Below are 25,398 nucleotides of genomic sequence, written 5' to 3' on the forward strand. Positions count from 1 at the left end.
AAATATAATGCTGTTGTCAGTGATGTCATCATGACGAGAAGCAAGTGGAGGAGGCAAGGTCGCATATTAAAACGCACTCATGGTTCAGCATGATTCACTGTTGAGTTGCTTGCCAGGTCTGGGAGGACCATACACACAGATTCTGTAAGAGACTATAAGGGCTGTGACCATACCACAGAGGTAAGAACTAAAAGAGACACGCACACATTTGGCATTTTCCTCAATTTTCTTAAAATTGTATTAAAATTTGTCATAGCACTGTACAACTGAAATACAGAAATCACTCTTGCATGTGCAAAAAATACTGTTACAGGAGGCACAATATTAAATTAACTTGCATAGCAAATATACATAAAAGTCAAACATTTTTCTATTCCAAGCACCAAGACTGAACATTTTATGATATGTAAAACCGTTATTGGTGCAAAGTTTTCTACAAAAATGATGGAATGAGTGTTTCAATGTCCTGCAAAGGCAAAAGTACTGTTATCCAGTTACATGTTTATGACTGGACACTATTGGATGGATATAGTTCATAAAAACAAAACAAGTGTTACCGTAATGCCAATTTTAACAGTAATTTCGATTCTGTTTAGTTAAAAATTGCAAGTAAAATGTCGCTGCCTCTACAGATATTTAGGTTGACAGATTTCAGTTGACAGTGGTGTCTCGGGTGGAGGTAGCACAAATCATCAAGTCCCATTTACTTACACAGATGTCTCCATACACACTCAGCTGCTGGCCGTCAAAAATCCTACTTTGGGGGAAAAATTTGTATACAAACAAACTAAAATAAATATGCACCAGGTGCACATTATATACAAGTGTGTGTATTATGCATAAATAAATATTTCAGTTTGCAAACACGCTTGACAAGTTCTTCCAATGACAACAACAACTCCAAGCTGCTCTTCAGAGCAATTTAAGTCCAGAAGGTGGAGGTGGGTGGATATATGGAAACATTTTAGTTGCCCCCCGAACTCCTCTTTAGTCCAGTAGGCGAGCAGGGAGTGTGAACATGTCTTTCTCATATCTCCAATGCTAAGTCCACAGTTGAACACAGTTGTATAAAGTAGAACTACTCCTACAGATATAATTACAACACAATTAAAACGTTATATCATACCCCTGGTGTTGTAATTACACCTGTCAGAGTACTTCTACCTCTACTTTATACAACTCTTTAGTCAACTCTCCAACAGAGCAGGATTCCATACAGTCCAATAGAATTCGATGGCTTGCCAAAGGTAATAAAATGATAACCTGTCCTTCTTGTTATCATCATAGGTAGACATTCACTTTGGCCGGCACCTGTTTGCAGCCTGTGCAAGAGAACTGTTGTCCGTCGTTGGACGTGTAGCACATGGCTTTGCTGACCTCCTCAGCCACGTCCACACGGTGACACTCCCCACGCTGGCACAGCTCCCTCTGGGCACACCGCCTCACATGGTGCTGGCACAGGGGCAGGAAAGGCACGTAGCTGCTGATCAACTTTAGGGAGATGATCTTGGAGTGGTAGAAACCAGCTGGGTGAGAAAGAGAGCGTGGGGAGGTAGGCATTATTTTACATTTTATTAAACAGGGACTAAGTCATGGGCAGTCGGGCAGACATGGGTAAGCGGTTAGACTTGTATCCAAAATGTTGCCGGTTCAACTCCCAACCCGCCAGGTTGGTGGGGGGAGTAATTAACCAGTGCTTTCCTCCATCCTCGTCCTGCAGCACTGCTCCCTTGGGGCGCCACTGGAGGCTGCCCCCTTGCACGGGTGAAGCATAAATGCAATTTCATTGGGTGCAGTGAACACTTGTGTGCTGTGGAGTGCTGTGTCACACTGACAATGGGAATGGAGGTTTCCCATCTGGGCTTTCACTTTCACTTAAGATGTGTTAGTTAGTTTGTCCTTCAACATATTGAGTAATGTGTACTATTTCTGTGCATACTGTTACTTGTATGCCAGCCATACAGCAAGCATAGTAAATATTAGCTATTTACATTGTATTTGCTACAGTATGTCCCGAGTCCACCTCTATTGTTATGAAACTGTATGTAAACTTGTATTGAGGGATTTTGTTCTTAAAGATGACAGGCTTAAAATTTCAATCACAATCCCAAATCTGAATTCAGAAACCCGTATTACTGAGTTTAGTTTTATAGAGAGAATTGGAGACAAAGATGATGTAAAAAAAACCTTTGCCCTTACTGTTGTTAGTATTGAAGGCTGCGTCTGCCAGTTGCTCGTCCAAATCCTGCAGTTGGATCTCCTCTCGGTCGTGGCCCGCATTACGCATCTCCATGGTGACCTTGTGGATGACCTCCTGTCCCGTAGTGCTGCCAAAAAAGGGAACAGGACTGTGAAAACCAATGCCTGTCCATGCCAACAGTTTTGGAGCACTAGTAATAATCCCCTTTATAGATCTGTGAGATCATGTTGAAATTGTGTTCAAAGAAAGAACAGGAAACGGTTGTTTCCCTGACAATGAGATTTATTCTGCCCTACAAAGTCAAGTTCAGCAGCTATGACAACATCAAAACTGAGAAAAAAGGATTCAAACCATTAGTATTAGGTTGGATATTGTAGTTACAGCAAATTTGACATGGCAATATATCTACTACAACAGCACCATTAGGCTCAGTCACAAGATAAAGGAAGTGCTATGAAGGCCATTTTCAGTCTGAACGCAATTTTGACAAAATATGTAGTTACTGCACTTTGCCTTTGTATGGCATTATTAATTATTTGCATTTTTGTGTGCTCCATGGTATTTGAAACTTCATTCCGTTTTTATTAATCTTTTAATTGACCTTTTCAAGAAATACAAGACTCCATGTTGAGACCCAACGCAGAAGTCTGGGAGGAAGCCATTTAAAGGGAAGTTGCACTGATGACATCTGGCTGATGACAGCCAACAGCAACTAGATGCACGTGATAACAGGCAGACAGCTGCTTGTGGAAAGAACACCACACATACTGGCCAACAGTGATTTCACCACGAGTCACATTTTAAGTAACCAAATCATTCTCCTCACCCACACAATATGTATTGGCGCCCGTTACCCAGGAAAATGTGCATGATCGTCTGACATGAATGGAAATTACTTAAAAAATTTCACGTGTAAATTTCACATACTTTTCTGGTTAGCTGAACCTGCTCACTGGCCTGGTAAGCCAAACTAACATGTGGGTGGGAGACGTGACGCCTTGTTTTTTCGTAACATTGGTTAAAAACCTACAAAACTGTTATTTTCCTTTAAAAAACAAATGTCAATGAAAGAAGATGTGGTACATTATGTTTCATATTAGTCTTAGATGAGAAGAAACATTTTTGTTAAGATTTATGTAAAGGTTTATATGTCAAATTTCCTGCGGTGTGACTGTAACATTAATGAAACAATATATAATAATATATATATAAATTAACCAACAACATTTTGAATAATGTATGAAGCATTTGGCATGATTGCATAAATCTTAACTTTAGATTAAGATATGTGAATGTGGAAAAAACTCAAGACAGTAATATTAACTACAAGTTCAATTTCGTAACACAAATTGCGTCCTGTGGGGTGACATGTATGTCAATGTTTGTGAATGGGCAGCTGCAAGGCCAACTACAAGGGTCTTAAAGACTGGCTCCTAACCAGTCAGTACCTCAGTTATTGGAGAGTGCTGTGGAAGTTTAAGGTGACTCTTAACCTCTTAATATGTCTTCATATTGCAATCTTTCTGCCACGCAATGCTTAGGTTCATTTTATGGTGTCCTGTGGTGTGACTGCTCTTATAGGAGGAAAAAAAAGTGTTTTTATTAATGAAAACACTTAAGATTAAACACAATATCATTATCAAGTTAGCATGAGCTCAGCTGACAGTCATGTATACAAAAGGATTAAAATGGCCATAATGCAGTGAATTCCCTGTGGTGTGACTCCATTTTCCTGCGGTGTGACATGCCTATGCTATGTGTTGATGCAGGACACATTTTCCCAAAAATGGCAAAAATAAGGTGAAATTCCACAGACCACTAAGTGCTTTATTTTTTTCTATTTTTTTCCAATTTTTATCCATCATTTTTTTCAGGAATTTGAAAAACTTTTTTTTTTTTTTGCTCTACGCCCTTAAACGTCAACCACACATATACAGCCACACTATACAGCCACTGCACTGGTGGTGAAGCTGTGGAACCAAACGTTGGTGTCAAATCAGAAGTAGACCAACACTGCATCACGTCACTGTCAAATATCCCACCATGTAAAAGCTGACTGACCTGATAAAGACGTATATTGCTTTGCGGTAGTTGGTTTGGTAGACGACGTGTGATGGGCCGAGGAAGGGCTCCAGGACATCAATCACGCCTGGGGGCATCCTCTCCATCTCATCGAAAATGAAGATGGAACGGCCACAGCTTGTCAGGTTCCCCTCGATCCAGCGTTTTAGGTTAAGCTGAATGAAACACAAAGATGTCATGAGATTCGACCAGTAGTAGTTGTTAAAAATAGTTGTTAAAAAGCATTGTGGGCCATTCCATGTAAATGCACACGACTCCCCAGAATCTCCCCAGATGACCTTCTTCTGATTTGCCAACAGGCACCTACCCATCTGTGACAAATCAGGAAAATCAAAGGTGAGGGTGTGTGAAATGACATGGAGTGACCCTTGTTGTTCTTATATGTGGTTGGAATTCTATTTTTTTTTAGATGTTAGCATCTCTATAAGAGGGTATGTCCGTCCGTTGACCTGTCGGTCGGTCTGTCCGTTTGAAACACATTCACTAAAGTGTTATGCCCTCCTGTGTCCACAGGGTGACAGTGCATAAACGGACGCATCTTTGTCCACCTGTCGGACTTGTTAAATCTATAATCTAGGTGAAGATGCACATATGACTCATAATAATATATATGCTTAATAAAAGAAAGAACATTTACTTCACTTCTCTCACTTATCTTTTCCCACACACTCTCCAATTTACTGCAAGTCTGCAACACCAATATTTACATTCATTGATACATGTATGTGTGGATGTGTCACACTATTATCTGAAATGAGTTTTTAAGAAAGGCCGTACCTTATACTGCTGCTGCCGATCCGGTAGAGGGAAATGCAGAGTGGGTACAAACTGGTGGATGAAGGGGCTGCCCATGGCTGTGCCATACAGGTGTCTGCCCAGCATGGAGCTCACCATGCTCTTGCCCGTTCCAGACGCACCATGGAAGGAGAGCACCAGAGGCTGCTCAGGATTCTCCTTTTGTAAGAAATTTCCTACTGATTCAGAAACAATGTTCTGAGCCAGATGTTGTCCATACAGGTTCTTGTAAAGGTCCCATTCCAGTCCTGAAACAAAGTCATTAAAGCACTTCTGCAGAGAGGTAACATTTGATAATAAATTGCTGCTAATACTACTTGTTTGCTGAATACGACTGGATATTCAAAGAGTATGCAAATGTAGAGTTCAAGGGTGGGAAAACATAATTTTATGTGTGGGACCACAGTTGAACTTTTATTTCACTTTTTTTTCCTGACCGGAAATACTATTGGCAGTGGTCGGGTCGCTAGATTTACATACACGAACGCGGAAATATTTTGACAACATTCAAATCAAGGGTCACTTACCTCTCATATTTGGTTTGAAGTCACATTCGCAACTGTCTGTTAAGGTGCAATATATTGTCTTAAACTCAAAACCAAAAACTACCGCATTGAGGTTACAAAACAACATTAGCACAACGCTAACCGCCATCGTCACTCTTCTTTGGAAGGCAACTTCCAGGTTCTGTTGACATGTGATAAATCCAGACAGCAAGGGATTTCACATCGTTTGAATCTCCATTTTGATCGACAAATAAAGAAACTATAAAATATGCAGATGTAAGCTATTTCCATGTTCCCATCGTGCTGCCGACATCTCTCAGGGCTTCCGCTCTCCTAATGCCTGCAGTTCAATGTGCGGCCGCAAGCGTCATCTCAAATGGGCCCACAGAACGGTTTGAGAGGGACTTTGGTACCAACCTGCCAATGTGGAAGGGTGCCTGGCTGCCAACAATTAGTTCTCAATCTCATGCATACTAATTCAGTTAAATGTCCCGTGGTTTCGTTACAAATTAAGTTGGACAGGCGAGATTACTAACCCCACATTATTTCTCTCTAGTATTAAATCGTTTTTCAGATGGCGATCAATCACACCAGGGCTGAACGACTACGTCACTCAGCGTAACCCATAGCAACGCATATGTTTCAGCCAGTGTGTGGTTTCAGTAGACGGAGAGGGAGAGGAAAAAGCAAAAGTACGCTTTAAACTAGACCTATTAGAAATATTTATCTGCGGAATCAGAACATCATAATGTCAGAAGACTATCATGGCTCCAGGTAAAAAGGACAAAAAGAGTGGAGATAAACAAAGCAAGAGAGATACCACAGACAAGTCTAACTTGGATGAAGCATGGACAGTAGAATTCTATCGTGCTCAAATAAGAGACCTGGAAGAACGACTGGAAAAGTACGTTTCAATATTTTATATCAACATCAGGCTTTGACTAACACTACACTCTCCAAGAGTGTACCCTGCAAATCATGCCATAGTCGAGTACCCTGTCAAAGTTGGTAACGCTTTAGCCTTAGTGACATTCGGTACAACGTTGTCTTAAAGGGACACTGTGTGAGATTTTTAGTTATTTATTTCCAGAATTCATGCTGCCCATGCACTAATGTTACCTTTTTCATGAATACTTAGCACCACCATCAAATTCTAAATATTCATTATGACTGGAAAAATTGCACTTTTCTTACATAAAAAGGGAAACTTCTCCATGGTCTGCTATTTTGAATTTCCAGAAATAGTCATTTTTAGCTGCAAAAACGACTACTTGTGCCATACTAGACAATATTAAGGTATTACTTAGTAAACTTTCATGACAAGATCAAATTTGGCAATAGGCAACACAGTTTCAATTATCAGCATAGTTGCAGTATTGCATTTTTTGACCATTTCCTGCACAGTGCACCTTTAATGACTGTCATGACACTGTAATGACATGCTTATGACACTGGCGTCAAGTGTTACCAATGAGTTTAATACAAAGGCGACTCTGGCTTCCTTTATCACTTTTTCATAAGATAAGCTTATTTTATTCATGCTCCTGTTAATATATGAACCAAATATGGACAAGAGAGAGACATGATAGAAATGAAGAAATGTGGAATGATGAACAATACTGAGCTACGGTAATTAAAAAAATGTAATACAAAGTTTGCACTGAAATGTCCGATATCAAATATAACCTCGTATTAAGCTTAGTTTCCTTTTAGTGACTTACAATCCGAAACATCAATGGGTGGTTTACTGATCTGTAACTTCAATTCAAACATAATGGTGAAACACTGAAGTCAAATGTCTAATTAAGCGGGCTTGCGGAGCAAGGACCATGCAGAGCATGGCCCTTGCAGAGCAAGGCCCGTTTATAGTAATCTCTAAGTCCTGTTTTATTATTAAGCGGGCTTGCGGAGCAAGGCCCGATTCTAGTAATCTCTAAGTCCTGTTTCTTATTATTAAGCGGGCTTGCGGAGCAAGGCCCGATTCTAGTAATCTCTAAGTCCTGTTTCTTATTATTTATTTATAGCTTGGTCTTGTGCAGGGCAGCAGTAAAAATAGAAAATGGATCTCCTCCTAGGCCTTTCGAGATAGAGACACCGTTCAAACACTAAAACGACCGGCTCGGCTTGGAGATCGCGTATACTAATAGGCTTTTCCGTGTCTATTGTCGTTTTCCCGTTTTTGGCGATTTTGTGAAAGCCTGGGTCCCCATTGAAAATAGTGGTGGAACCTCCATGAACCACAGTTCCGCCACTCTAGAGATTAGAGTGTAGGAGGCTTTTTCGGTCATAAAACATCAACACTTTCACCTAGAAGTTTAGTTGACGCGTTTGTAGCGAGCTCTATGGGATTCTCCAAATTGTGAAAGTTTCATCTCCCAACTCCCAATACTTTTTAAATGGCAGGTTTGTAAAAAAAACAGACCTGGCTCTATGGAGAAATCCCAGTCTTTCGAAAAAGTGCATTTTTCAAGAGATCAGCGCATGTCCCACACGGAGGTCCATTTGTGCCTGAAAAATTTAACCTATAAACTTCATTCAAAGACTGTTAGAGACATCACAAGCATGACTCCGATCTGTGAAAAGGACACGTGCCAACTCCTTTTAGTTTTTTTACAACGATGTTGTAAAGACAAAAAAACTCATTCTCATTTTCTCCCCTGTTAAAGGCTCAATACTAACTGTCTTTCAGTCAATCACAACAGGTGCAGCCAGTGAAGGATTCCATTTCAACTGTCACTGTCTCAAGATTCCATTCTTAACGAGCAGGTGCGAGCAAGCATTCTAGAAGTCCATTGTTCAGCTCTGCAATGCAATGTAATATAGTCTTGCTGGACTATGCATGACAATTAGCTGTGTCAGAAGGCGGCGAACTCATTATTATAGTCCCAGGAGCACGAGTCAAACAAAGGTTTAAAAATATATCAAAAGTTTATTAAAGTTACAAGACTAAAAACGGACATAGAAAATTGGGCACCTTGAATGTTTCACAAAAATTCCAAATGCAATAAATAAATAAATAACAATTTTATACACAATCTACACCCCATGCAGAGTTAGTCAACACAGCAAAAATAGTAAATAGGCAAACCAGAACACTAAACTACTCACGGCAAACTTCAGTATAAATAGTAAAATGCACACAATACTACATACTAATGTCACAGAATAAATAGGTTAGTTTCAGATGGCAACGTCCACAAAATAAATACAATCTTCACCAGTAATAACTCAAAATCAAAAGGGTATTAGAAAAGGAGTCTCAGAAAGTCACAGTCACCGCGCACGGCCAGTTAAGTCTTTCCTGTGGCGAGAAAGGGGCGTGGTTGACGCGGGGGTTCCCTTCAGGTGCGTGGCTTGCGGACGGAGCGAGTGACGTCACGGGGACTCCCGGAAACCGCTGGACCTCGGCAGAATGACAGACCAGGAATTAGCAACAGGTCACGTACGTGCAAGAAACAACTTCAAGCATAAACACACAGCGTTTGGAACTGGTACTTTCCTGTGCTAAAGCTGTTGATTGCCATATGGGGAGGCTCCGCGGCGTGGACTCAGAACACTCCCGACTCAGACAGGTCCTCCTCTGGATTCCCCTCGGCCTCGGCGTCGCGTTCGGTCCGGTGTTCGGCTAAGGGAGAGACGGATCCTCAGTAAAGAGTACTTTGGCTATCGCCAATGATGATACGAGCATACGAGAGGAAATAATAACGTCCCTTTCAGGAATACTTGCGTGCGTTGTATAATAATCGGTGCAGCCAAGGGGGATCAGCAGCGGGGCCCAGAAGTCCACGTCGGTCGGGTGGCGAGGTCCACAGCTCAGACGAGGAAGCCAGCGGTCGGTTCCCGGGATTTGACGGTTCAGGTAAGTCTCTGTTCTATTTTTATGTCCGGTGGTGGTTCCGTGGATTGGATGATCAGGAGGTGTGGTAATTGTTCATGTCATGAGAATCACCTGCAGCAGCTCCTAGTCGCCTCCCCCCCCAAATGTAAACAAACACACATGCAGGGTGACAGCACAGCAAATCACGTTGGCAAACAAAAACAAACACACGTGCAGATTTCACAGCAATACATGCTCAAGGTGCCCAATACAATTTCTCTGCAACTTCAAGGTGCCCAAAACAAACAAAAACACTATGGCGATACTGTAGCTGGGTCATCTCATCTGACATTTACCCCCCCACTTTAATGGTAGTCGTCCCGACTAAGTGTCTGCCTGGTAACCTCAGCGGCCTTAGGCCCTGTGTGCTACGCTGGGAGCGACGGGGTTCTGGAGCTTCGGCTGGTTCCTCGGTCACATCGGGGGCTTCCTGGGTTTCCTCACGGGCTGTTTGGCTCGGCCTCGCATCCTGTGTTGGGCTGCTGGCCTGTGGGGCTGGCGCCGGTATGCTACTGGGTTGTGCGAGTGCTGCCGGGGCTTGCGTGGTTGGGCCTGTCCCCTCTGGGTCGAGGGGTCTTCTCCAGAACACCAGGGGTCGGTACCCAATTGGTTGTTTCCATTGTTCACCCGCACTGCGCCTGATTAGGTGCAACTGCCGCAGGCCCTTGGTCATCACGGTCATCCTGAGGGAAGGATAAGGGGCATACACGCAGGTTATTTCTATGGGCTGTACGCACAGGACCTTCCTCACCTTCTGGTCTTATCAAGTAGACGGGGTGCCCCAGGCCGCAGACGCGAAACCACAACGTATGGAGTTCGTTGCCACCGTGGGGCGGAGCTTCCCAAATGCTCGGCGACGGAAGTGACGGAGGAGAACTCGCTCACCCACCTGTAGTTCTGTGGCATGGGCCCGTCGGTCCCGGCGGCTTTTGTCCCCCTGCTGCCTCTGCTGGGTGTGCTGCTGGACAGCCTGCCAGGTCTGGCATAGCACTTGGTGATGGGGGCGCACCCAGCCGTTGAGTGTTTGTTGGTCAGTGGATGGCCCAGCTTCATGTATCCAGTCGATGGGGAGTCGGGCATGCCTGCCGAATACTACATAGTAGGGTGTTAGGCCAGTGGTGCTGTGGGGCGTATTGTTGTAGGCTTGTATTAGGGAAGGTAACCTGCTAGGCCAATGCATATGGGTCTCTTCAGCCAATGTTCCCAGGAGTTTAAGAAGGGTCTGATTAAACCGCTCACAGGCGCCATTACCTTGCGGGTGGTATGCAGTTGTCCTTTTCTTCCGGCAGCCGTAGAGGGAGCAGAGCTGTTGGAAAGAGTTCAGACTCAAAGGCAGCACCTCGATCGGACAAGATGTGTTCTGGGCTCCCATAGACCTGGAACAAGCTCTCCATACTGCCTTTGCAGTGGTTGCGGCTGTCCTGGTCCTTGGTGGGGACTACGGATGGCAAACTTTGAGAACAGGTCAGTCATTACTAGCAAATAAGGGTAAGTATCTCCTGGGCGGCCCAGCGACAGGAAGTCAATGCCAACCATCTGAAAAGGGTAGGAGGTCTCTATTGGCACCAAAGGTGCCCTCGCTTCAGGCCCTGCTTTGTACAGGATACAGTGTGGGCAGGCATCTGCCCAAGCGGCCGAGTCACGTCTCATCCCTGACCAGAAGTAGCGCCTCTGGAGGATGGCAAAGGTCCTTTCCGCACTTGGGTGCCCCCTCTCCTCATGGTAACTCCTGCCACAAAGCCTTGGCAGAAGTCTTTGGGACAAGAATCTGGCTACAGGGCTCAACATCTAGCCCAGTCCGGTCTTCCCTCCGTAGGACCCCCTGGGTCAGGGAAATCTTGTCCCAGTCCTTCAAGAGCTGTTGGAGGTCCAAGCTAGTTTGTGCGGCCTGTGCAGGGGATGGGGCGCCTCCCTTTTCTTTCCACGACATCAGCTGGGCCAGGTCGGGATCATCCTTCTGGATAGAATGCCAATGTGGCGGCCCACTGTAGTCTCCGTCTCACCCGGCTCGGCCTCCACCACCCGGGTGGCTGCGTCAACTCGCTCCCCTTGAATTCTGGACAAAGACATTCCGCATTCCGAATTGGAAGCTCTGGTCGATACCGGATGGTATAGCTGAAGTTGGCCATTTGAGCGGCCCATCGTTGTTCAACAGCTCCGAGCTTGGCTGTCTGCAGGTGTACTAAGGGGTTGTTGTCTGTGAAGACCTCTACCTCCATACCCCACAGGTACTCCTTAAACTTCTCAGTCATTGCCCATTTAAGGGCCAACAGCTCGAGCTTGAAGGAGCTGTAGTTCTGGTCATTTTTCTCGCTGGTGGAGGCTCCGACTGGCATATGCGATAACTCGTTCCTTGCCGTCTTGGACCTGGGCCAATACCGCACCCAAGGCCATCCAGGCTGGCGTCAGTATACAGCCGGAAAGGCAACTGGAAGTCAGCATATGCCAAGATCGGTGGGGATGTCAAAGCAGCCTTCAGTGTCTGGAAGGCTTGTTCACATGCTGGGGTCCATTGGATGGGCGCGGTCTTGGAAGCTGTTGCCGTACCCTGGAGGAGACCATGGAGCGGTGCAGCAATCTTCGCGAAGCCCGGGATGTAGCGACGATAGTATCCTACCAGGCCCAGAAATGACCTAACCTGGCGGACATTTTGTGGCGCTGCCCAAGACTGGATAACTGCGATCTTCCCAGGGTCTGTGGCAACTCCCTCCGAGCTCACGACATGGCCCAGGTAAGAGACTTGACTCTGGAACAGCTTGCATTTCCGTGGTTGCAACTTCAGCCCATGACTATGCAGCCGCTGGAAGACTTGGTCCAGGTCCTGGAGGTGTTGGTCGAAACTGGATGAGTATACCACGACATCATCAAGGTATATTAATAAGGACTCGTTCAGGAATTCTCCTAGGCAGCGCTGCATAAGCCTTTGGAAAGTTGCAGGTGCATTGCAGAGGCCGAATGGCATGCGCTCAAATTCATACAGTCCCATAGGAGTTGCGAATGCGGTCTTCTCCCGGTCGCGCTCGTCCACCTCCACCTGCCAGTAGCCACTGGCCAGATCCAGGGTGGAGTACCACTGGGCACCCTTCAGGCTGGTCAGTGATTCCTCGATGCAGGAGAGGGGATATGCATCCTTGTGGCTGACTGCCTTGAGCTTCCGGTAATCTGCACAAAAGCGCCACGACCCGTCCTTCTTCTTGACCAGCACAATCGGCGCTGCCCATGGGCTGGAGCTCTCCCTGATGACCCCGCCTTCCAGCATGTTCTTCAGCAGGCTCTTGAGTTCTGAATACAGCGTCGGTGGCACAGGTCGGTAGCGTTCACGACTCGGGGGCGCCGTACCCGTGGGGATCTGATGTTTCACTGCGCTGGTCCGTCCGAAATCTTCATCATGTTGGGCAAAGATGTCCTCCCATTTTTGCAGGAGTTGGTGTAGCCGCTGGCGTTGGTCCGGGGTCAGAGCCATCCCCTGATCTTCCATGAGCGAGGTTATGGCTGGGGGGCTGGCCTGGACGGTACTGACACCCACTTCCACTACACCAGGGCTGCCTGGGGTAAGAACGAGATCTCTGTGTCCTGCGATATCCTCTGGCCCTACGGGGGTGGCGGTAGCGAGCGGCCGACGCTGGGGGACCTCCACCGGGAATGGATTCGGGTTGCAGATCCGTACTGGTACCCGTCCGTCTTGCACTTCGGCCAGGGTGTGGGCTGCTCTCCAGCTGAACTCCTCCTCTGTCAGTGGCTCGATTAGCATGGCGCAGTTAGACTTTGGTGTGCCGTTGCTCACCTGAACACCACAACATCATCTCGGTCTGTGGGGGTATAATCACAGAGGGCTGTCTGGTTAGTTTCACTACCCCACTGTCTAAGGATGTTGGCGCCCTCTGTTGTACTTGTCTACATACCGCGAAGGCCTTCTCCCAGAGGCTACCTGCTTCAGGGGCAACCGAAGCACGGAAAAGCAACAACCCCCGGGTGGACCCCCTCCATCAGTTCCTTCCAGCATTCGGTTATCACATTCATGCCCAATACTGCCCGGTCACTGCCTAAACACTCATCATTCACAATTATTGCACCTTTATTTGGAATATGTACTCCTCCTACCTTAAAATCCAAGATGGCATAGCCGATGTAGGGATCTGGAGTCCATTAGCAGCCTTCAGAGTCAGCCAGCTGGGTTTGTCGATGGTATTGACAGCCAGGTCTTGGAGTCGAGTCTTGAACAGGCTCTCGCTGAAGAGTGTTACTTGGGAGCCTGTATCTAAGAGACATTGGATCGTCTTGCCATTAACTTCCACCTCCACTCCTGGGCACCTACCGACGAGATTGGGCTTGGACACTGTGTCACCATCAGACTCCTTCACCCCCGTCACGCCTTCCCCCGTGACGGGGTTTACTAAAAACCCTGGCGCTGGCGGCGTTTGGGGCAGTGACGTTGCACGTGGCCGGCCTCTCCACAGTCCAAGCATATTGGACGGCCTTGGGCATCCCATTGGTACGGCCTAGCTGATGGGCCTGGACGGCTTTGGGCATCCCATTGGTACGGCCTAGTTGATGGGCCTGGACGGCCATGGCATCCCATTGGTGTGGCCTTGCTGACGGGCCTGCTCGGCCACCTGGTGCAGCTGGGGGATTGTGCTGCATCCCGGGCGCAGTAGGTGGAGTGGTTGGTGGTGTACTGTGGCGTGGTTGAGCCCGCAGTTCCTCCACTATCTGGGCGCTCATGGTCTTCAACTGTGTTGCTAGCTCGTCTCGAAGTTCAGTCTTCAGGCTTTCTCTCAGTTCTTCCAGGTCAGATTGGCGCCCAGCCCTTGGGGGTGGTGCTACAAACTTGCTGCTCACTGCCTGGACATGGGCTTCTGTCGAACCAGCATCCAGCTCTTTCTCCAGCGCTCGGGCCTCCTTTAAAGCCACCTTGAAAGTGAGGGTTTCGTCTCGTCGTAGCAGCCGCTGTAGTTCTTGCCGGATAGGTCCAGCCCGCAGGCCTAGCACAAATTGGTCGCGTAGTAGTGCGTCTTCATCTCGGCCAGCGTCTTGGTCTGTAGCGCGCCACCGGGCATGACTCTCTCGTAGTCGTAGGCCAAATGCACTGGCAGTCTCCTCTTCCTTTTGTCTGCATTTGTAAAAAGCAATTCGTCGCTGGGCATTGGAGGCAGAGTCCCCAAATACTTTCTCAAGGGCCTTAATGACTGTTTCACCATCCACCCGGTCCGCATCTGACAGGAGAGCTGCTTCTCTTCTGGCATCCCCATCCAGTGCACTCAGGACGAAGTCCACTTGCTGTTGGTTACTCAGTGGTTGCGCCCGTAGCATGGCTCTCGTCTGAGTTTCCCATTCTCTGAACTTCTGTCGCTCCCCAGCAAACTTTGGCACCCATGGCACGCTGAAAAACCAAGGCATCATCAGTGGGGACATAGGCGGAACATTACCCCCAACATTTCCCTGATTACTACCACTTTGTTGACCCGTGCCAGTGGGACCCTGCCGGACTACGCCATTATTTGAAGTGTCAGAAGACGGCGAACTCATGATTATAGTCCCAGGAGCACGAGTCAAACAAAGGTTTAAAAATATATCAAAAGTTTATTAAGGTTACAAGACTAAAAGCGGACATAGGAAATTGGGCACCTTGAATGTTTCACAAAAGTTCCAAATGCAATAAATAAATAAATAACAATTTTCCACACAATCTACACCCCATGCAGAGTTAGTCGGCACAGCAAAAATAGTAAATAAGCAAAACAAGAACACTAACTACTCACGGCAAACTTCAGTAAAAATAGTAAAATGCACACAATACTACATACTAATGTCACAGGATATATAGGTTAGTTTCACGTTCACAAAATAAATACAGTCTTCACCAATAATAACTCAAAATCAAAAGGGTATTAGAAAAGAGAGTCTCAGAAAGTCACAGTCACCGCGCACGGCCAGTTAAGTCTTTCCTGTGGCGAGAAAGGGGCGTGGTTGACGCGGGGGTTCCCTTCAGGTGCGTGGCTTGCGGACGGAGCGAGTGACGTCACGGGGACTCCCGGAAACCGCTGGACCTCGGCAGAATGACAGACCAGGAATTAGCAACAGGTCACGTACGTGCAAGAAACACTTCAAGCATAAACACACAGCGTTTGGAACTGGTACTTTTCCTGTGCTAAAGCTGTGGATTGCCATAGGGAGGCTCCGCGGCGTCGACTCTGAAACATCCCGACTCGAGTCAGACAGGTCCTCCTCTGGATTCCCCCCAGCCTCCGCGTCGCGTTCGGTCCGGTGTTCGACTAAAGAAGAGACAGATCCCCAGTGAAGCATTCTTTGGCTATCGCCAATGAGGATCAATCAGACGAGCATACGAGAGGAAATAATAACGTCCCTTTCAGGAATACTTGCGTGCGTTGTATAATAATCGGTGCAGCCAAGGGGGATCAGCAGCGGGGCCCAGAAGTCCACGTCGGTCGGGTGGCGAGGTCCACAGCTCAGACGAGGAAGCCAGCGGTCGGTTCCCGGGATTTGACGGTTCAGGTAAGTCTCTGTTCTATTTTTATGTCCGGTGGTGGTTCCGTGGATTGGATGATCAGGAGGTGTGGTAATTGTTCATGTCATGAGAATCACCTGCAGCAGCTCCTAGTCGCCTCCCCCCCCAAATGTAAACAAACACACATGCAGGGTGACAGCACAGCAAATCACGTTGGCAAACAAAAACAAACACACGTGCAGATTTCACAGCAATACATGCTCAAGGTGCCCAATACAATTTCTCTGCAACTTCAAGGTGCCCAAAACAAACAAAAACACTATGGCGATACTGTAGCTGGGTCATCTCATCTGACAGCTGCTTGGCTTAGTGGTAATGCATGCTGCTGCATTAGAGATATGGAGGTTGAGGGTTCGAAACCCACACAAAGCAATGTTGATTTTCCAAATTATATCATATGCAGCGTTCCTTGGCCGACTTAAAATGCCATACATGTATATCATTTAGTATGGATGGCAAATGTGCTGAAATTACAGATATTGAGGTTGGGGGTTCGAAACCCAGTCAAAGCCATGTTGATTTTCAAAATTACATCATATGCAGTGTTCCTTGGCCAACTTAAAGTGCCATGTATGTCATTTAGTATGCATGGCAAATGTGCTGGATTACAGATATGGAGGTTGGGGGTTCGAATCCCAGTCAAAGCCATGTTGATTTTCAAAAGTATATCATATGCAGTGTTCCTTGGCCAACTTAAAATGCCATGTATGTCATTTAGTATGAATGGCAAATGTGCAGGATTAGGGAGGTTCGAACCCCAGTCGAAGCCATGTTGATTTTCAAAATGATATCATATGCAGTGTTCCTTAGCCAACTTCAAATATCATGTATTGTATGTCATTTAATATCAATGGCAAAGGGGTTGGATTACAGATATGGAGGTTGTGAGTTCTAATCCCGCTCGAAGCCATGTTGATTTTCAAAATTATATCATATGCAGTGTTCCTTAGCCAACTTAAAATACCATCTATGTCATTTAGTATATCCCCAAAACGCAGAGCTACAACACTTTCAAGATGGCTGAATCCAAGATGGCTGAATTGTTTGGCCCATAACTTCTGACTGGGTGGATGGAGTTTTTCCAAGATTTCTTTTAGCTTTGTTTTCTCAATAGTACTTTGTTTCATCTCTGCCCCAAAAGGCAAGCCCGCTTCCAGCATTTTCTGTGAGAATGCATTTCTAGTTTATTATTATTATTATAGCTTGGTCTTGTGCAGGGGGACAGTAAAAATAGAAAATGGATCTCCTCCTAGGCCTTTCGAGATAGAGACACCGTTCAAACACTAAAACGACCGGCTCGGCTTGGAGATCACGTACAGTTATAGGCTTCTCCGTGTCTCTTGTCGTTTTCCCGTTTTTGGCGATTTAGTGAAAGCCTGGGTCCCCATTGGAAACCATGGTGGAACCTTCATGAACCACAGTTCCGCCACTCTAGAGATTAGAGTGTAGGAGGCTTTTTCGGTCATAAAACATCAACACTTTCACCTAGAAGTTTAGTTGACGCGTTGTTAGCGAGCTCTATGGGATGTCTCCAAATTGTGAAAGTTTCATCTCCCAACTCCCAATACTTTTTAAATGGCAGGTTTGTAAAAAAAACAGGCCTGGCTCTATGGAGAATCCCATTCTTTCGAAAAGTGCATTTTTCAAGAGATCAGCGCATGTCCCACACGGAGGTCCATTTGTGCCTGAACCCTTTCACCTATAAACTTCATTCAAAGACTGTTAGAGAGATCACAAGCATGACTCCGATCTGTGAAAAGGACACGTGCCAACTCCTTTTAGTTTTTTTACAACGATGTTGTAAAGACAAAAAACTCATTTTCATTTTCTCCCCAGTTTAGAGCTCAATACTAACTGTCTTTCAGTCAATCACAACAGGTGCAGCCAGTGAAGGATTCCATTTCAACTGTCACTGTCTCAAGATTCCATTCTTAACGAGCAGGTGCGAGCAAGCATTCTAGAAGTCTATTGTTCAGCTCTGCAATGCAATGTCATATAGTCTTGCTGGACTGTGCATGACAATTAGCTGCTTGGCTTAGTGGTAATGCATGCTGCTGCATTAGAGATATGGAGGTTGAGGGTTCGAAACCCACCCGAAGCCATGTTGATTTTCTAAATTATATCATATGCAGCGTTCCTTGGCCGACTTAAAATGCCATGTATATCATTTAGTATGGATGGCAAATGTGCTGAATTACAGATATTGAGGTTGGGGGTTCGAAACCCAGTCAAAGCCATGTTGATTTTCAAAATTACATCATATGCAGTGTTCCTTGGCCAACTTAAAATGCCATGTATGTCATTTAGTATGCATGGCAAATGTGCTGGATTACAGATATGGAGGTTGGGGGTTCGAATCCCAGTCAAAGCCATGTTGACTTTCAAAATTATATCATATGCAGTGTTCCTTGGCCAACTTAAAATGCCATGTATGTCATTTATATCAATGGCAAATGTGCTGAATTAGGGATATGGGGGTTGGAGGTTCGAACCCCAGTCGAAGCCATGTTGATTTTCAAAATGATATCATATGCAGTGTTCCTTAGCCAACTTCAAATATCATGTATTTTATGTCATTTAATATCAATGGCAAAGGGGTTGGATTACAGATATGGAGGTTGTGAGTTCTAATCCCGCTCGAAGCCATGTTGATTTTCAAAATTATATCATATGCAGTGTTCCTTAGCCAACTTAAAATACCATCTATGTCATTTAGTATATCCCCAAAACGCAGAGCTACAACACTTTCAAGATGGCTGAATCCAAGATGGCTGAATTGTTTGGCCCATAACTTCTGACTGGGTGGATGGAGTTTTTCCAAGATTTCTTTTAGCTTTATTTTCTCAATAGTACTTTGTTTCATCTCTGCCCCAAAAGGCAAGCCCGCTTCCAGCATTTTCTGTGAGAATGCATTTCTAGTTGTTTTGTCTCTTTTTATAGGTACCAGCACAAATGTGATGAGTTGGAGATTCACGAGAGAGACTTCAATTCCAAGTACAGCCATGCAGAGAAAGAAAAGAGAGACATCGTCCTGTACCTGAAAAGGGCAGTTGCACAGAAGGAGGATGAACTATCAGATCTCTCAGAAAGACTGATCTCCCTCAACCAGAGTAAAGAGGCTGAGAAGGAGACCTTTGAGCTGCAGCTCAGTCAATTACGACAAGAGTTCCAGGAGGTCAAAGACAAACTCACCTCAGAGAATATAGTTCTTGGTAACGAGACAACAAACCAATCTTGATGTAAAAAAGCATTTTGTATTGATAGCACTAATGTGAATGACATGGACAGGACCAATAATAATCAGAGTGAAATGTGGCCAAAAGTTATTGGTGAAATTGTGTGGGGGTTTTTACCGAGTTATTGATGAAATCAGTTCTATCAAGAGGCTGTAGCATGGAATAAACATGTGGCATTTGAATGTTAAGAGATATACTGATTAAGAGATATACTGATATGATATACTGATATGCTTACTGCAAAGGTACAGTACATACAGTAAATGGGATGCACTGCCCAGCAGTATATTCTATTTGTATGATGGTTGGCAAAAAGCATTACCATACAATACTGATGTTATAAACCAGTTTAAACCAATTCCAGTGTAATCCGTATTAAGCTGTTCCAATGCACTATACAATCTGTATTACAGTTATGAAGCAAAATGTCTTTTCACAGAATTATTGTGCCAGCTATGAAATTAAGAAAACAAAGAAAATATTTCCTGGGGATGGCCCGGCTGTGATTTGCCAGTTTGGTCTTATAATGACTTTGTTTGCTAAGCACAGTTGCAGTTTTTTACTGTTTCTTCAGGGATAACTTATTGAATCAATGACATTTGTTTGTTTCATTATGTTGTGTGGCCATGTAACAACAGAATACGCTTAGCCCACACACACACAGCACCATTATACACAATGTACCATTTCCCACAAGGCAAGCAATCCCTAATCCATGTTATGTGTGATGTCTCATTTCACGTTATATCTCAGCTGGGAAACTAGCTGCATTGGAAGAATTTCGAACCCAGAAGGAGGACTTGATGGCACAGCTTGTCTCCCATAAAGAGCAACTGCAAAAACAAAGAGAAGAGCACCAAGCCATCATTTACAACCTTGAAAGAAAGGCGGTGCTGGACAATGACAGGTTGGAACAGGAGCTCTGTTACATATTTTCTGATTTGGATGGTGTTATCCTTCAAATTAATGTACTCAAGCACTGTATCATGATTGCTTTATTTGTTTTTGATTTTACGACGATAGGCCAATTCACTCTTTGGTGAAAAAAAAAACTAAACCATTAAGTTACAACAGGGCTATGACATTATTGACAGTCTTGGCTGATTAAGCCTTGGTCATGACCATTTTGGTGACAATGACAGGTAGCAACAGAACACCACTTTATCTCAACTGGGTCCTTACAACTAATTTACTCAACCAATGCCCTAGAATGTTTCCTTTGTTGTTGAATGGATTTACATAAAGCCATTTCTTTTGCATGTGAACAACGTCTTGCATGATACAATCATGTGTTCATCAATTGCTCTATTAAAGTGCAAATTCATCATGTTCATCAACTGCTTGATTTCTTTCTTTAAAGTGCTAATCGGGGGTGCTGTGGTGCACCCTGTAAAGAACCTATACCATGGGGACCAGAGTTTGAGTTTGAGTCATTTCCCAGCCCTGCCCCACCCAATTTCTCTTTCCTCACCTTCCTGTCACATCTTCACTATCCTATCATTATAGGCACAAAAACCCCAGAAAAATACTTTAAAAAAGGAAAATGCTAATCTAGTCATGGTGGTCATGTAATGAAAACAAATCACCTAGGACATAGTCATCTACTGTATTGTCCCTGCTCACAATATATATTTATGTTTGATTTAAAAATCTCAATGTAGTAGTTATGATATTCATGTGATGAAAGCAATGCAACTGTGGTGTGTGTTTTCAATTTAGGTTGAAGAGGGAGATGCAGCAGCACGTATCAGCGGTGGCGGCAGAGTTCCGACGCGTGTCGGACAGGAAGATGCCCGAGACCACCATGAGGGCCATCCACGAGAACGTGGCCGTCACCGCCCAGCTCAAGCAGCTGTCGGACAAGAGCAAAGTGCTGCTGGAGGAGAACCAGGCGCTCAGGCAGAGGGAGAAGACACTCAAGCAGGAAGTGAAGGTGCTTGAGCCTCTTCTGGATGAGATGACCAGGAAGAGCTTGACCAATGAGAAGGTAGGACGCTGACAAGAGGGTACAATGGGGCCCTGCCGTGGCTCAAGCAGTAGGGCTAAACCAGTGATCTTGGTTTGGTTCCGGCCTGGGTCCTTTGCCGACCCTTCCCTGTCTCTCTCTCCCCTTCAGTTTTTCAGGTTTCAGGTTTTATTTTATGATGAGGTGCTCCATTGTTCTGTGACCTTTCACTCGTATTAACTACTGCAATGTTATCTTGTGGTTTTTTTTTTCAGGTGGTCCATCAGCTGAAAGACAAGTGCAAACAGATGAGCGGTGAGCTGAAGGCGGCGGGCAGCATTCATGAGGAATATCAGCAGCTGCAGAGCCGTCATGCCTCTTTACAGACAGAGATGGATCTCTTAAGGCAAGGATGCGTGTAAACCAAGTGTGGAAGTCAAAATAGTTCCATCCCGTCCTTTTTTTAAATCCCCACTCAACATTGCAAATCACATAATGACTTTTGAACTGTGCTTTTTCGAGCTATTGAGTAAAACCACAAAAGACCACACACAACAAGGAAGGACACCAGTTACTAGTTTGGAAATGCCTGTACAGTATTTGGCAAGCAGTGTGTCAGGTAAACGGGGTTGGTTATGTGAATATTGACAGGGTTTAAAAGAGGTTGTCTGGAGCTGAGCCCTGTCACATCAGATCAAGCTGCTTTATGATAAATGCATCAACTGCTGAGAACCTTTTTTTTACCCATAATAATTTTATAATTATTTATATTACATATTTATATATTATTTAGTTATGTAGTTATGAACAGAGCTGACTACAGCATGCCAACTTTTTTCTGTTTTGTGTTGTTTCTCTCCCCCAACATGCTTGTCCGCATGCAGGGAGATGCTGCTGAAGCTGAATCCCGGCACATCAGGTCATGCTGTTTCATGATGAATCAACAGCAGCGAACCTTTTCAGCAATTCAAAAACATTGTTTGCCTTGACCGTATACCAGAGCACTCCAAACCTCAGTTTTAACCCCTGAATAATGCCTTGTTTTGGGCTAAATTCCCCTGTGGATGAGTTGGTGTGTACACTGTAGCTATGAGCTGAGCTGATTACAGACCGTAAACTCTTTGCAGTTTTTAGTTTTTATTAATTATTGATTGAGACGTGTTGTCTGTATGCAGGGAGATGCTGATGAGGCACCAGGAGCTGTGTGTGAGGCACCAGGCGGAGGTAAGTGGCCTGACAGAGGAGCTGCAGCAGGAGAGGACCAATAGAGGACACCTGCAGACCATCCTACAGGAGGCCGCTACAGCTCTCACAGACATCCTCAAGGTAATACAAAAAGAAACAGGTTCTTTTTACGTGTCGTGCACCAACTGTTTTTTTTGTTGTTGTAAATATTAGAAATTGAGTGTGCCCATCACTGCGACAAAAAAAACAAACAATCAGATTTCTTTTTATGATCAGATTAAAATGGAAACTTTCTCAAAGTTATGATAAATCACACATTTTCAATTCTAGCATTACAGGGGGCTATGTTCCCAATGGCCCCTCATGTTGTCCAGTTGGGCATTACTGCTCTTCCTGGTTAATTTGCTCTTGGCCTTATCACCTGGCCTTAGTAGCACGTGGACACTTGAAACAGGCTACAAGGCTACCTTTCACATAATGATCATCAAGTAGACATCATGTGTTTGGCTGACAGAACAGTGTTAGAGAATACTGCCTCGCAGTCAAAGGGCTATGGGAACAATGCCCTGTATACTTTTTTTTAATGCACTGCTACATCTATCCAATAAATATCGTCAGGATGTCCCGGCGGAGGAGGACTCGGAGATGATGGCTATGGCTCGGCGGAGTCAGATGCTGAAGAGGCTGCTGACCGTGCTGGACACAGCGGCAGCAGTGGGGAGAGGCACCGACTTCTCAGACTTCATCAGGCAGAAACATGTCTGTACACTCGACTCAGACAACGCAAGGTACAGCACCCCTTCACTCTATTAATACAGTGGGAGGTATACGTTTGTACAACATTTAGAATTTCTTACATTTTAATTAAAATTTCTCATGAAATATGGCCTGGTCTTCACCAGAATCACATGAATGAAAACAGCGCTTTAATCGCATGTTCTCATATACCAAAACCTGTAAATATTCACCGGACAGCGAGGAATAAGTTCACCCTTAGATAAGGATCCTGCAAAAGCTAATAAGAGAAGTTTCAAATTATTATTATTATTATTTTTTAAAGTGGAGTTAAGGTTTCTGTTGGACAGCAAGGATTTACATTGATAGTGTATTGAAGACGAATTTCACGACTAACACAGATAAACTCAGTCATAAAGTATTATTGGATATAGAAGGATGTAGGCTACATAGTTTAACCCCTTAAGACACGGCATTATAAATTGGCTTTTACCAGAATGACAATGACCAAGTCGTAATGTATTACTTAAGGCCCTGTGCAGTCATAGACTCATAGTACTGTAGTAGTTAACTTTCAATATCTATTACAGCGTGCCACAGGAGGTACGGTGTGCATTAAGGGCCTACAGGTAATTATAGCATCTATATGAATGCTGTCTAAAATAACAATAAAACTCTTTTGCAGGCTTAACTCAGCTTCTCCTCTGGCAAAAGCTTCAGGTCAATTGTCTCACTTCAAGACTGGTGTCCTTGGGATTGTCCCACCTCTTAAACTCAACAGCTCTGTGAAAAAGGACCACGTCTCCGTGGCCACCAGGACCTCGAAACCACTGAAGTGAGTCATGTGAAAATGCCAAGAATACACAAAAATAAAGTTTTGTCTTTTAACCAATGTAACTCCAAGCTTTGTCTCTGTGGCCCACCCCCTGTACTCACTGATTGAAAGCAAAGGGAATGCAAAGCTTACGTCATTTCAAATAAGGCAGGTTACTTCACACGTCACATAAAAAGAAAGAAAGAAAGACTGCTGGGCCAAGTGGCGAGACAAAATCCCAGAGTTGGATGAAGACACCATTTCAACATCAAGGGTAACGTTTCAGTTCTATTGTATATGCTTTTTTTGTTTACAGCTGCTAATAAGAATTGAATAGGGTGTTACATCCTCTCCCAATCTCCATATCTTCTCTCTCACAGTAAGCTGCTGTAGTCTACAGGTTGTAGTGCTGTTTGTGTGTGTGTGTGTGTGTGTGTGTGTGTGTGTGTGTGTGTGTGTGTGTGTGTGTGTAAAGGGTCTACACGTAATCTACAGTAGTACATCTACAGTAACCTTGATTAAAATCCATCTTACAGACATTATTCAGAGGAAGCATTGATTTTTGAGTAGCCTATTGCAACTTCCACCCAGGACAAAAAGAGCAATAACACATAACACATTTTTCATTTCCATCTCAGTTACTACCTTGTGCCCGGAAACGGGGGCTACATAATGTACCCTTGTGCCCTGCCAGCTACCACAACACATTTTACTGGTTTTCCTTACATGGCGTGTACACTGATCAATGTCAGTTTGAAAACAATATTTGTGTCAACATAATAAGGACCAAAACACAGATTACATTAGGGTAGCACTGTTTGATCCTTTATTATATGTTAAGAAACTCCACAATGAAACAAAGGATATACATTAAATTAAAAGGATTACATTTTTGGGATATATGCGATGGATAATTTCGGTGAACACAGGAGGACTGAAAAGCTTGCATCATGACAAACTGGAGGGAGAAAAATGCATTTCCGTGGTATGTTTCATTACCCTAATGTTTTACTTAAAGAAAAAAAATAAAACTATATATCTTTTTTTCCTTGCACCGGGGCTTTCTGAACACTCCTCACACATAAATAAACACACACACACACACACACACACACCACAATAAATAAATATTAAAGGCTGCTTTGCACTCCAGGGTTGGACATTTCAATGACATCTATGTTTTAATGAGTGTTTTTCTTTGTCACATTGTAGCATATAGAACTTGTTCCTGAAACGGTTATACTGTGTTTGTATAACTGTATGAAACAAAAACAAAAAAGTAACTAGTACATTGGTACTTGCTGATGCAGATATTTTGAAATTTAACCCAGTGTTTCCCATATATTGAGGAAACTATGGCGGCCCGCCATAGTTTAAATTTGGCCGCCATAGTTTACGAAAATGTAAAAAAAAAAAAATTTTTTTTTTTTTTTAACTTTTTTTTTTTTTAAACGATATCCGTTTTTGTTAAAACCACGGTCCCACGGTAACACAGAA

General features: G+C 44.4%; 2 protein-coding genes across 2 annotated transcripts; one reads left to right on the forward strand and one right to left on the reverse strand.

Moving 5' to 3' along the window:
- Positions 1-217: 217 nt before the first annotated feature.
- Positions 218-6,161, reverse strand: tor2a (torsin family 2, member A). Its single transcript, XM_063187475.1, has 5 exons — positions 5,605-6,161; positions 5,060-5,325; positions 4,262-4,437; positions 2,200-2,327; positions 218-1,526 (listed from the first exon to the last, which is right to left on the reverse strand). Exons 1-5 carry the CDS (start codon positions 5,729-5,731, stop codon positions 1,282-1,284), a joined length of 942 nt encoding a protein of 313 aa, XP_063043545.1. The 5' UTR covers positions 5,732-6,161; the 3' UTR covers positions 218-1,281.
- Positions 6,162-6,239: 78 nt separating this feature from the next.
- Positions 6,240-23,984, forward strand: cfap157 (cilia and flagella associated protein 157). Its single transcript, XM_063187474.1, has 8 exons — positions 6,240-6,487; positions 18,927-19,198; positions 19,976-20,129; positions 20,942-21,209; positions 21,443-21,573; positions 22,343-22,493; positions 22,971-23,140; positions 23,773-23,984. Exons 1-8 carry the CDS (start codon positions 6,348-6,350, stop codon positions 23,924-23,926), a joined length of 1,440 nt encoding a protein of 479 aa, XP_063043544.1. The 5' UTR covers positions 6,240-6,347; the 3' UTR covers positions 23,927-23,984.
- The last annotated feature ends 1,414 nt before the right edge of the window (positions 23,985-25,398 follow it).

The sequence above is a fragment of the Engraulis encrasicolus genome, chromosome 21 (assembly GCF_034702125.1).
Source record: "Engraulis encrasicolus isolate BLACKSEA-1 chromosome 21, IST_EnEncr_1.0, whole genome shotgun sequence".
In the NCBI taxonomy this organism is placed as follows: Eukaryota; Metazoa; Chordata; class Actinopteri; order Clupeiformes; family Engraulidae; genus Engraulis; species Engraulis encrasicolus.